Genomic DNA, 13587 nt, shown 5'->3' on the forward strand with positions numbered 1-13587 from the left:
TTTGTAAAAATACACAAAATGTATTTTTCTGGCAAAAGAAAGAGAAAAAGAATTCTCTTATGTTCAGTTATTGAGAACTTTAACTTGCAGTGCTCTTCAAAGTCTTCTTTTTTGATAAATATAGTAAACATCAGGAAATTTGGAGCCAATATGTATATCTGCAAAATGGATCTGTTAAATAAAGATTAATGTTACTATTTTAATATGTACTTTCTCAACCTGGTGCTCTTGAGATGTTGCTGGACTGCAGCTCCCATCATCCCTGGTCACTGGCCATGCTGGGTGGAGCTGATACTTAGTTGGAGTCCAGCAGCATCTGGGAACCCAAGGTTGGGAAAGGCTGCTCTACAGTTCCCCCTAAATTATATTTTTGCTGTAACAGATCCTTCATAGACTCACTTGCATATATGTTTTGAACTGGAGAGCTGCTGTATTCTCATTGAAGGAGCTACTGTATCTGACGGTGTCTAATGCTTATAGCAAGGTGCACAGTTTTGACCGTACACGATTAGTCTGTTAGCTACACACATTTCTCAGTTAGGATCCTGGCAACAGCACACAAGCCTAGCAGTGTGCTTTTTGGAATAGTTTCTGTGTCAGAAACCTTAAACCCAGGGTATCGTAAGTAGTGTGACTAGATGGAAAAGAAGATAAGACTTCTGGTCATTTAATAGTGGTGTAGAGTAAGGCATTTGTGCAGAATAATGTTGGGTTTAGAGCTCTAGATGGAGGCACAATATCTGATAGTTCTTGTAGAAAAAGTGTGAAGCCAGGTGGAGAGAAGAGTACAAACACTCTTAGCTTAATCATTGACCCACCTTCTCTGGAGTGATTCCTGAGGCACTTTCCTCTTTACAGGCCTGATCCTGATCTCTTTATAAAGCCAAAGAAGCGCCTGGCTTCCAAGTGATTTTAATTAGTCCAGCCGCATCAAATGAATGAATGTTTCAAAGATACTCACCACCTGATCTCCCTGCTGTTCCTGTGGAGTCTTTCCTGTTCCCTACCCACAGCTCCGAATGCTGTCTGGATCAAGGAGTCAAATGTTTATTCGAAACCCAACTGTACCCAGAAGAGAGGGTTGTTCTATATATATATATTATTTTTCAGGCATTTGGGAAACCCTTTTGAAAAGAAGATCTGATCTGTCTGGGAACTTTGTATCCAACTTGGCCACTCTAACAACATATTTTTTTGTACATTGTTTTTAATAAGCATTTGCTTTCTTTTTTATTCCACTCTGCCCTTTCAAGGAATTAAGATAGGCCTTGTTGTACTCATGGTGAAAAGAAAGTGATGAGCAAAATTCCAGCGTGGGCTACTCAGGCCCACATCCCAGGTTGCTCTATCGTCTTAGGATCCAAGTTTCATTCTCTTGCAAGGGAAGAATGTGTCAGGTGTATTGATGCATAAGTCAATACATTTTCACGTGGTGCAATGCAATGGCCTGGTGAGAAGAAGAGTGGAGTGATTGAGCCTACAGAAATGCATAAAATACACCCTATAATTAGTGAAGAGAAATCGCAAGATGGAATTCATGTCTGCATTGCTGTCTTTGTTAGCAATTTATAGAGTGACCTTGCCCTTCCTGGAAAAGTGGGTTGCTTTTTGTGCTTGTAAAACGGAAGATCATGGGCAACGAATGGACGATGATGAAGGTGCTGTGATCATGACCTTTCTTAAAAGCAACTAAGAAAGAACTATACCTAAAAGATTTATTCCTATGTAGCTGTGATACTATTAATCTTACAGGTGCTTCCAGAAACATCAAAAGGAATTGTTAGGACAATCCCTGCTATACCAGAGGCACCCAAACTCACGGAAACTCTTAATTCTTTTTTTTAAAAAGTTGGGCTTACTTTATGACGCAGGGTGCTCCCTGACACACAGGTACAAAGGAAGACCTGTGGCAATGCACATAACATGCCAACAAAAAGCAGCTCTGTGGTTGCTTTTCACTTTTGCTGTAAATCAGTTCTGAAGAACCTATGGCCCTCAGATGTTGCCAAAGCACATCTCCTATCAAACTGACCCATTGGCCAGCGACATCTATAGGTCCACAGGTTCCCCATCCCTTCTGTAAATGGAGGCTTGTTACTGCAGATGGGTGTGGTAGTAGTTCCCCTTCCACATGTACTTCTCGACGTGATTCGGAGGCACTGTGGCTTCACAAAATAAGCCCAAAACATGCAGTTCAAGTTTCCCTAAGCAACAGAAGCACAATGCAGCCAATAAATGTTCTATTTTGTTCTAAAAAGGCTCATTTGTTGGAGTGTGAAGACACAGCATTAAGGCACAGTAATCTCAGTCCTGCACACTCACCCACAAGTGTGCACCCACATCCATTTTCATTTTGTATTTATCCAAGGCAGTTGTGTATCTGAACATCTAAAAACTCCACAAGTATTTACACTGGGAAGCACAAGCCATCATTCCGAGAGGATCGGTCTTCGCCACATACACTAATCAGGTCTTTCCTCCTACATGATGATTGATAGGTGCTTCCTCATTAACAGTGCAAGACACGCAGCTCATCAGATAGTCTGCAGCCAGGCCCTTCTTGCTGCCAACTTTTTTCCACTGCTCTTACTCATCCCCGTGCTGTCCAGCAAAATATCCACAACTCTGCCAACACTTTTGTTGCTTTCTGTAAGCCTTTGCGCTTCTCTGTGCCATTGTTTCTCTCAGCCTTCTTTCACTTTCCCCCTCTTCTTAGTATTACTGCTCTCTCCCCCCCCCCGCCCCCTTAAGCAGCTTGCTGACAATATCTTGAAAATTTTCTTTGTGTCCTGTTGCCGCCAGCTTAATATCTGAAGACAGACTTTCAATGTGCCTTTAATGGACAAGTCATCCAAAGTACTCCCTGGGAGTAATTATTATTATTATTATTATTATTATTATTATTATTATTATTATGACTACTCCCTGGCTCAATCTGTGCCTCTCGTCCCCTCTTGTGCTTCTTCCCATGCATACTTGCCTCTTTCTTCCCAGAATACATGAGCCTCCTTCCATTCTTGCCCCGCAGGCAAGTGGGGTGCCAAGCAGCACTGACGTCTTCTCTGAACCTTTGTTCAGATCAGTTGATGCCAAGGCTCCACCTCTACAGTAAGTGCCTGTCTGAAACAGCCTCTCCAGTGGTCAGGCCATTTTGCACGATCAGATGATTGGTCACATGTAAGCCTGGCAATAGAATGGGACCTTGGAGCAATCCCTCGCAGGTTCGCTGTTAAGGATAAATCCTGGAGGCCTGGAGCAGTGTTTTGAAGGAGGCCATCCTGCCAAAAAAAGAGAAGGGAATCTCTGCTGCTGTTGCTGCTTTTCTCTCATATCTGCTTCCATCCAGCCTTTTCTACTAACTTGGTGACAATTACTGGCCTTGACATTTGTGGCAATTGGGTATGCACGCTACACACTGCAAAGTAAGTTGTGGCTAATCACAAAAGAAGGCAGCAACTTGAAGCCGCTGTTTTCTCAGTACACACGCATGCAACAAACCCTCACTTGTAAGCATTTTGTTTCGCAGGCAATTCAGAAGCCATTTTTCTTAAGTCCCCTGGGGACTGACTGTTCTGTAATATCAGTTTTCTTCTGGGACCGGTTTATTGTGACCATCCATTCTCTGCAGGTATTTAAGGTCTTGGAGCTTTGCTGCTCTCTATGGAATAGCTGATCACTGTCACAGTAGCAAAGGCCAAGTGTCTGGATAAGGTGCCCTGCAAAAGAGTGCTTTTGAGAAAACAAGTCTTTGTGGAGCTGTTCACAAAGCTGAGTTTCTATGGATTCCTGCAGGCTTGTTCCATACTTTGTCATGTTCACTGTGATGCACCAAGAAGGCCTGTTGCAATGAGATAAGGAGGGCAGAGGGTACCAGGAAAAGGAAGCACAGCTGTAGTTTTTATAGTCAAAACAGTTTAGATTTTTCAGGTGTTTCTGTCACAGCACTGAAAAATAACTGCACTCGGGAATCGCAGCCAGCCAGCAGATGCCAGCACGAAAGGACAAGGCATTGGACCTAAGATTGGGGCAGGGACAATTAAGACAGAGGAACACTTTGCTAGGGGCTACCTTTGGACGAATTATTTATTCCACTAATTTATATTTTTAACACCCTCCCCCTCTTCCAGAGACTCAGTTGTTGAGCTGTGGTGTCTAGGTGTATTTTGCCATGTGCCTCAAATCAAGAGTTGTGTAAGTTTTTTTGGGGGATTACATTCAAAACTGTAGAAGCAAGAAGCGCTTTGCTAAAAAGATTCCTCAGAAGTCATACATGGAGTTGCCTCAGGTAGCCTATTTATTTGTCCCTGGAGCACTTTTTAGCCTTCCCCTAAAGCTGGGTTAGGAATTCTGTGGCCATCCAAATGTTGCTGGACTACAGCATCTGAAGGACCACAGGGTCTCCACCACAGCCATAAAGGCGAGGTCACAACTCATGAAATGCGTGTATCATTCGTATAACTTGCCATGTTATGACAAAGCAGCTTTCGCTGTTGTTGTGCTCATGGCAGGAAGCCTTGATTAGCAGGGGTTTCCTACAGCGTGCTTACGTGGTGAAATAGGCACCTGTGTTCTTTTATCACAAAATTTATTCACACAACAAATGGTGAGGAAAATACTCCCCCCCCCCCAAGCAGGCAAGCTTTTGACATTTTGAAAAGTATACTGTGGAGTTATTGAAGATCTCAACAAAATAAGTTCTGGCCTTAGCACTGCTCCATTAGAAGTCAGCATTGGTAGAAAGACAAGAAGAATAGAACCCTACCTTTGGCATCAGGCCCAGTAATTTCTCTGACCTGGCGCAAGCACAGATCTACTGGTGTGCTTTACATTCAATGTGTGATACCAATGCAGAATTAGCCACTAAAGAGCCTTTGGCCAACCTGGTACCCGCCAGATGTTTTGGACTACAACTCCCATCAACCCCAGCCAGTGGGCACCAAGTTGGCGAAGGCTGACCTGCACTACTCTGCACAGCTGGTTGAATGTTAGGAGTAGTAACACTGTGTGGTCCAAGTACAGATGCCTTAGGCTGCACTGCTGGCCACACCTGGCAATGTTCTCTTGAAGTTAATGGAACTTAGACATGCATAAGATAGAACTGTCAATATTTTCCTGGCACCTAAGGGTGCTGTTGGCTCCTGAGTCTCATGTTTAGAGCCGTTGCTTACCCTGGGGTTCGTTCCAGCTTTGTGGTTCTGTGATTACATTCTACACTTAGACCCACAATCACACAATGCACTTGCAGTTCTCAATGTTGCAAACACAAAGGAAATTCAGTTGATAAGGAAATTCTTCTACCAGTTATGCAAAGGTAAGTCCACTAGGCCTCAATGGGGTTTATATACTTGCAAACAACAGCAGCATCATAAACCTATTCTGTGGTAACAAAAGCAAATCTTAACCAAAAGAGTTTTAATTATCTTTCTGAAGGCTGGGAAGGGAGTCTGTGAGTCTGGGCAGCACAACCACGAAGGTATTAATCAAGCAACCTCAGATGATAGTAGTGAACAGCAGAGCATCCCAGAGGATCTTAAAAGGAGGGCAGAATCATGAGTGGGGAGCAGATAGCCCTTCAGATTTCCCAGACCTAAACTATATGTGGCTTTAGAAGTTATAGCCAGGGATGAATTGGGTTGGACACACGCTGCAAGCCAGTGCAAAAAGCAATATAGTCAAATGCTCCAAATAAAAGACCTCTAGTAATTCCCTGGTATTCTGAGCCAGCTATAGATACTGAACAGTTTTCAAAGGCAGCCTCACATTAGAGTGACCCAAAGTATGTGTGGTAGTGGCCAGATCCCCCCTTTTCTGGAAGGGACTATACCTAGCACACTAAGCGAAGCTCCTGGCCATGACCGAACCATGCCCCTCCAAGCACTAGCAAACTGAATAATCACTCTCAGGTTAGCTTTCCAGCTAACCATAAGAACTCTGTCTCATCTGGTTTAAATTTTATGTAAAACTGGGAGCAATATTGCAGTCAAATATTCCAAACCAGCTTACAGGTTGCCTTCATGCACTCAGATTGCGTCCACCATAGATTTGTAATAAATAGTTTCACACAAGGGCAGTTTCCACAGGAATGAAACAACTGCGTAAATTGGTCCTTGGATGTGACCAAGGACCCTTTCCAACATCCTCTATTCAGGCTTTCAGCATTACAGCTATGTCAGTGAGTTGTGTGGTGCTGGAAGTGTGTTGGGCAGGAACGACGCTGAGACTCACCCTGCATATCTGTGCTACACCTTTGTAGCAGTATTATATCAGTTTCACGGTCATGGCTTCCCCCCAAAGAATCCTGGGAATTGTGGTTGCTGCTGAGAATTAGCTATTAAGAGATCCCTAACCACTGCCCCCCCCAAAAAAACCTCAGTTCAGTGGAGAGCTGGGATGACAACTGAAGCCACTTTAGGTGTCCAACTATATATTTCAGAGAATACCTGGATGTCAAGGACACCCTCCTGCCAACATACAACTCCTGGTAATGTTTGTTAAAAGAAAAGTGATGTCAGTATTTCCCTGCCCTTACTTAGACTTTCACTTGTAGAGAGCAGGGATATGCAGAAGAACACAATGGCATCATCCCATATGTTCTTTACCAAATATTACCAGGAAGATGAGGCAGGAATGAGATGGGTCAGCAACATCTACCTGTCCCCTGTAATATTTGGTTGGACCTTAACATTGTAATGTAGGTCTACAATGTCCTCCATGGAATTATCACTTCTAGGCAGTACCAGGCTGAGCAGATTTGCCATCAACTTGTTTCTAAAGTGACTTTGGGCAGGGTGCTTATCTCTGCATTCCCTGCCGGCTACTGCTCTTCTCTGGGATCACGCATGCCTAACAGAGACATTACAATATGCTCTCTCTTCTTAGCTGTGCTGTGGACTGTTGACCTCAGTTCCTTTGGCTTCCTCTGACCCACTGAATTGGAGGCAGTATGAGATGCAAATATAAGCCTCAAGAAGTGCCTAATGTTGCTGGCTTTATATGCCCCTACTGACACAAAGCACTTCTCTGTCCCTCTTGCCCTGTAGCAGCTGATCCATTTAGGCAGCTTGGAATCGTAAGAACATAAGAGGAGCCTGTTGAATCAGGTCAAAGGCCCATCTGGATGCTCTCACAGTGGCCACCCAGATGCCTTTGGGAAGCCCACATGCAGGACCTCCCCACTTGTGATGTCCAGCAAGCGGTATTCAAGAGACACACTGTCTCTGACAGAGAAGGTAGAACATGGCCATCGATAGCCTGATCCTCTAGGAATTTATCCAGTCCTCTTAAGGTTATCCAAGTTGGCCACCACTACATCTTGTGGAACATCTAAAACGCCGGACAAAGTGAAACCAGCTCCAGCCACTGTACAGCCTATGATGGTTCCAAGCCAGGATCATCAGTTGTGCGGACCATTTCAAACCAAAGCATCCTTGTGCATCTGGAATGAGGGTCAGAAGAAGTGCAATAGCACTTCTGATCCCTGCAAGGAAATGGAATGAGGGTTCTTTCAAGTAAATGCCAATCTACACATTCAGAAAAATCACATGACACAGTCTGTAAGGCACTATAATACTGGTGTGGAAATTCCACAGTGGAGTGTTCCCTTGTGGCAGAAACACTGCTTACACAAAGAGTGCTATCATGTTAGGAAGACAGGATCTAAACCTGTCTGGCAAACTCCACCGGTGCCCTGACGTATGATACCAGGGGGCTGCACTATATCATTTCCCCAGGCATGTAGCTTGGTACTGAAAAACTGGACAATAGGATATGTGGGAGCCGCCCAGAGTGGCTGGGGAAACTCAGCCAGATGGACGGGGTATAAATAATAAATTATTATTATAGTGGGAGAGCTGAGCCCACTGGTTTCTGCAGGATTCATGTTTGAGTTGTGCCCATTCATCCTTTTCATTAGGGATTCCCACTTAGCTCGGGTAAATTACTGAAATGTACTGCTGGTGGATGATGGTTGAAGGACTTGTCTGTGAATTGATAATGTGCCTGGCTGATGTTATTGTTAATGGAAAAGAGAGGGCACTAGGATTTGTCTCAGGCTCAGTCCTTTGGTTTGTGGTTGACTGCTGGTCATGAGTAGGGATTGCATGAGTAGCTGTCCAGCTTCCCAACAATCTATCATCCAAAGGTTGTCTCCTGCTTCAAAAGACTCTCCGCCTTGCTGCCCCCTATGCTCAGAACTGCCTCCCATAACTTGTACATGGTGACACCTCTCTTACTTGAAATCCCTCATCAAAAGTAATGTTTTCTGCCCACAGTCTTTAGCACAAACATATTATTTCCTGTGTATTCCACCTAGTGGTGCAGCAATAAAACTGCTAGCCCATGTGCAAAGCTCAGCAGGGTCTAGTATGCTTTCAAGTTGGATGGGTGACCATGTGCTGAGATTCCAGCATTGCAGGGGGGTGAACTTAAATGGCCTTTGCGGTCCCTTCCAACTCTATGATTCTATGATTATATGTCATAATGTAGCCTGTTGGCTAATTAAGCCTAACCGTGTGTGTTTGAAACAACCATATATTCCTTCTCTGCTAACTTCTGCAGCTTTCCTTTCATATTCTCTAAAGTACCATGCACACTGATGGGGCTACGTAAATCAATGCATGAAATATATTGCTGTCTGTAGACTATTACAAACTTAACCTTCTTTGAAATAATGGTCATTTCCCAGGAGTAGTAGTAGATTCTCTAAGATGGCTTTGCCCAACCTCGTACCTTATTATTATTATTACCCTGCCCATCTGGCTGGGTTTCCCCAGCCACTCTGGGTGGCTTCCAACAGAATATTAAAATACAATAGTCTATTAATCATTAAAAGATTCCCTAAACAGGGTTGCCTTCAGATGTCTTCTAAAAGTCTGGTAGTTGTTTTTCTCTTTGACATCTGGTGGGAGGGCGTTCCACAGGTCGGGTGCCACTACCGAGAAGGCCCTCTGCCTAGTTCCCTGTAACTTGGCTTCTCACAGCGAGGGAACCTCCAGAAGGCCCTCGGCGCTGGACCTCAGCGTCCGGGCAGAACGATGGGGGTGGAGACGCTCCTTCAGGTATAATGGACCGAGGCTGTTTAGGGCATGTAGCTTGGTACTGAAAAACTGGACAATAGGGTATGTGGGAGCCGCCCAGAGTGGCTGGGGAAACTCAGCCAGATGGACGGGGTATAAATAATAAATTATTATTATAGTGGGAGAGCTGAGCCCACTGGTTTCTGCAGGATTAATGTTTGAGTTGTGCCCATTCATCCTTTTCATTAGGGATTCCCACTTAGCTCGGGTAAATTACTGAAATGTACTGCTGGTGGATGATGGTTGAAGGACTTGTCTGTGAATTGATAATGTGCCTGGCTGATGTTATTGTTAATGGAAAAGAGAGGGCACTAGGATTTGTCTCAGGCTCAGTCCTTTGGTTTGTGGTTGACTGCTGGTCATGAGTAGGGATTGCATGAGTAGCTGTCCAGCTTCCCAACAATCTATCATCCAAAGGTTGTCTCCTGCTTCAAAAGACTCTCCGCCTTGCTGCCCCCTATGCTCAGAACTGCGCTCCCAGTCACCAGTCCAGCTGCCGCATTCTGGATTAGTTGTAGTTTCCGGGTCACCTTCAAAGGTAGCCCCACACAAAGCGCATTGCAGTAGTCCAAGCAAGAGATAACTAGAGCATGCACCACTCTGGCGAGACAGTCTGTTTTGGACTAGAGCTCGCGGGTGGCGCTGTGGGGATGCGGGTGGCGCTGTGGGTAAAACCTCAGCGCCTAGGACTTGCCGATCACATGGTTGGTGGTTTGAATCCCCGCAGCGGAGTGCGCTCCCGTCGTTCGGTCCCAGCGCCTGCCAACCTAGCAGTTCGAAAGCACCTCCGGGTGCAAGTAGATAAATAGGGACCGCTTACCAGCGGGAAGGTAAACGGCGTTCCGTGTGCTGCGCTGGCTCGCCAGATGCAGCTTGTCACGCTGGCCACGTGACCCAGAAGTGTCTGCGGACAGCGCTGGCTCCCGGCCTATAGAGTGAGATGAGCGCACAACCCTAGAGTCTGGCAAGACTGGCCCGTACGGGCAGGGGTACCTTTACCTCCCCTTAGCCCCAGGCAGCACAGTCCAGCTGGCTCAGGCTGATAGGATTTGCCTTCCAAAACATCTGGAGGGCATGAGGTTGGGAAAGGCTGCCTTAGGATGTGCCAACAGGATTTTAGGGCTCATCCACACTTACCTTCGCTTTGCATTTGTAGGCACAGGTTCAAGCTTTCCAGATCCAGATATGAACTCTTTGTTTTTTGCCTCACGCTTTCCCTGCAAGACCCTCTCTTTCCCACTGAACTGGAGCAAACAGCAATCCACTGAAAACCCAAATTGCCATTTGCACCTATTCGGTGTCAAAGAGTGGATTTTCCTGGGTGAAGCACTCAGACATGGACTGGGAAAGCAGTGGGGGGGGGCGCGGAATTGGAGCGGATGGGATGAGTGAATTTCAAACTACTGATTCTCTGTGACTTTAGCTTTGCTATTTAAAGCCCAGTGTTCAGGTTACCTACTGAGATCACTGCATTTACAATCAGATTTTAGGTGCTGGTTTAAAAAATAAAGCAATAATATAGTATTGACAGTGTTGGCTGCCACCCCCCTACACACACACACACACACACACACACACACACACACACAGGCTTCTCCATGTACCCAAATAGTACAGGCAGGAACTTGGTTGCAGTGGCATCTCTTTTTTACAAACATAATTTGAGTAAAAGCCTTGAGATGATAGATGTGGTAGAATTTTGCAAGTGAGGGGTTATATTTTGATTCCTTCCCCTCTGAAAAAGCTCCCTGCATGTAGTAAGGAAGAGGGCTAAACAAAGCAGTCCCCACTGCTGTGCCAGGGGAGCCTGTGGAGTGGTGGCCATTCCAATATATGCTTCCCTCCTGCCCCCTGAAGTGGCATGGTACAGCATTTGTTCACTACAGTCAACTGCCTCGGTCTACATAATGTGAAGAAAGACTCTCGCTTCCTTCCATGGAATGGAGCAAAAGTCAGAAAAACACACACACCATCTTGAATGGTTCTGTTTTTGGTTAAACAAGTTGTCCCTCTCGTGCAGATGCAAGAAAATGAGAAACCACATCACGAATTGGTTTCGGAAGAGCTGCCCGAGGAAAAACTGCCTGAGATGGAGATCAGGGTGGTTGGTGAGGAAACTTCCACAAAGGAATCCCTGTTCAAAGTGGTCCAGACCCCTGTGAGCGAGATCGATGAGACAGCCACCCTTCCTGCACAGCTGGATAGATCTCACAGCGTACAGCTTGAGGGCTACCTAGGACGGAAGCACGATATAGAGGCACCTAACAAGAGGGCTTCCAACAGGTACAGTTGAATCTTTGCATGGCTTCTGGGCTGGTCTCTAGTATGAAGAATTGGCAACAGCTTCCCTAATTAACATACACAGCAGCCATTGCCTACCCGGTGCCTTCTGGTTGTTTGGAACTACAACTCCCATGATCCATGACCATTGGCTAGGCTGATGGGAATTGTGGTACAAAATTTCTGGAGGGTACCACACTGACAAAGGCTGCTTTACAGAGTTGCTATTACTGGGAGCCACAGGCAGGTAGGTCTCCACTGCAGGACAAATGAAATGAAGTCAAATCCTATGAGTTCACAACAGATCGAGGCAAATGATGAAGATTATATAGGTGGCGGCACCAGCATTGTCGCCCCTGCTTGTGTGAAAGGTTCTTGGCACGTTGGGCTTTATGGAAGGGAGAGGTGAAAAGCTTTCCTGTAGTGTAAGGCCCATGCTGGCAAAGCCTTTGTGCTCGAGAGGAAATTGGGGCCGAAGCGAGTGTGGTTGTTGTGAGACTTTTCTTAGCATGACTGTAGCATTTGTGGCATCCAGCTGCAGGAGTACAGCACTTCAGGAGCCCAGTGAGGTCAGCTCAAAAAGGCAATATCCTTAAATTCAAGAACATGGTGTGGTCCACAGTGCCTGTAAGTCAGGGGTCGGCAAGGTTTACCTCGTCTGGGCCAGTTCACTCCTGTGGAGATCGCTCTGTGGGCCGGATCACGTCTGCGCAGACACGATTTTTGGCATCTGAGCATGAGCAGACAGAATTTCTGGTGCCATGGAAGTGAGTCCCCGCTCTGCACTGCGCTGGTTTAGCGTAGAGCGCGGGGACTCGCCGAGCAGGCAGCTCGGTTTGGGGACGGCTCATGAGCCATTTAAACGACCCCGTGGGCCTCTTGTGGCCCAGGGCCGCAGGCTGCTGACCCCTGCTGTAAGTCCTTACAAGTATCTTGAACTATTTTAGCCCAAACAGGTGGAATCTGACACTTATTGGCTGGTTGTGCCGCTGTTTCATAGTTGGGATATGCTGTGGAGGATAGTTGGGATATGCTCTGGAGGTTATCACCTTCCTCAAACGCTGAAACCATTGCATACCAAACATTGGATTTTAGACTTTCAAGAAAAACTCCTAGTCATTCATTTTAAGCACCATAGAGTTTATTTTGTTAAATTCTCTGACCACTTACAGTGATCAAAAAAGATGGCCAAACTCACAATCTTCTCTCTAGGATATTTTTATTAGACACAGAAACGTCCAGCTGGTCTTGGCATGTTCTGTTTCATTTTGTTCTCTAAATAGACACTCCTGAACAAAGATCCTTTTAGGAATAAGTCTCTTTTGCTTTTCTTTCTCTGAAAGATCTTTTGTTTTGCCTACTACAAAAAAAATCATTAAAAAAAAATATCTTCAGGTATAGCTTTTGCCCCTCCTGGGGAATACAATAATAATAATGTTCTTCCGATGCAAAAAGTTAAATCTGATATTTTAAAAAACTAGTTTTACCAAAGACACTAATAGCAAATTCTATTTAAGAGATCAAAATCAAGCCCTGTTTTTCTGATTCTAGAAAATGAGCTAGGAATGAACAAAACAATTCTTTTGAGTCTGATGGCGGGGGGGGGGGGGGGGAGTCATGCAACACAATCCTATGAAAGTTTACCCAGAAGTGAGTCCTGTTGTGTTTAATGGGCTGTGTTTCGGATTGCGGCATGCAGCATGCAGCCTCAGAAGAGTTTGTGTCCCCTATTGTAAGCCGTGTTTCTTCTTGGCAGGTCCTGGAATACGTTATACTGTGTGCTCAGAAACAGTGAGCTGACCTTCTTTAAGGATGCCAAAAGTTTGGCTTTGGGTGTGCCTTACCATGGAGAGGAGCCTTTCCGGCTGAAGAATGCCTTCTGTGAAGTAGCTGCTGGTTACAAGAAGAAAAAACACGTCTTCAAGTTGAGGTAAGGCCCCCAACAACTTTCCAAAACTTTGTTCCAGTGTGAGCCAGTTTGGGTCAAACTCTAAGGCAGACAGTCTCTGGCCATACGATTGCTGTAGATCCTTTAGCAAGATAAGCTTTCTGGGTATAGGCAGTCTTCCGTCTGAACAACCAAGAGGTTATCTGGGGAAATGGTGCCTTTCAAGGTGTGACTCAAGAGTGGAACGCATATTTTAAGGTCATGATTTCTGGAAAATGTTTACTCAGTCGAAAGTGATGAACACATAAGAGAACTCTTCGTTGCATCAAATCACAGGCCCATCCA

At 45.4% G+C, this 13587-nt stretch overlaps 1 protein-coding gene across 30 annotated transcripts in view; it reads left to right on the forward strand.

The window, feature by feature from the left end:
• The window catches only part of SPTB (spectrin beta, erythrocytic), a 99235-nt gene that overhangs the window by 78300 nt on the left and 7348 nt on the right, over positions 1–13587 (forward strand). For 13 of the 30 annotated variants that reach the window (XM_083463844.1, XM_083463831.1, XM_083463835.1 and 10 more), the window contains one exon: positions 859–2257. In XM_083463844.1, the coding sequence (XP_083319970.1) occupies positions 859–864 (6 nt within the window). In that variant the 3' untranslated portion in view covers positions 865–2257. Of the gene's footprint in view, positions 1–858; positions 2258–11094; positions 11358–13110; positions 13285–13587 lie in introns of those variants that run through there. The other 17 variants (XM_083463843.1, XM_083463846.1, XM_083463832.1 and 14 more) reach the window with 2 other exon arrangements.

The sequence above is a fragment of the Podarcis liolepis genome, assembly GCF_965112155.1.
Source record: "Podarcis liolepis genome assembly, chromosome: 1".
In the NCBI taxonomy this organism is placed as follows: Eukaryota; Metazoa; Chordata; class Lepidosauria; order Squamata; family Lacertidae; genus Podarcis; species Podarcis liolepis.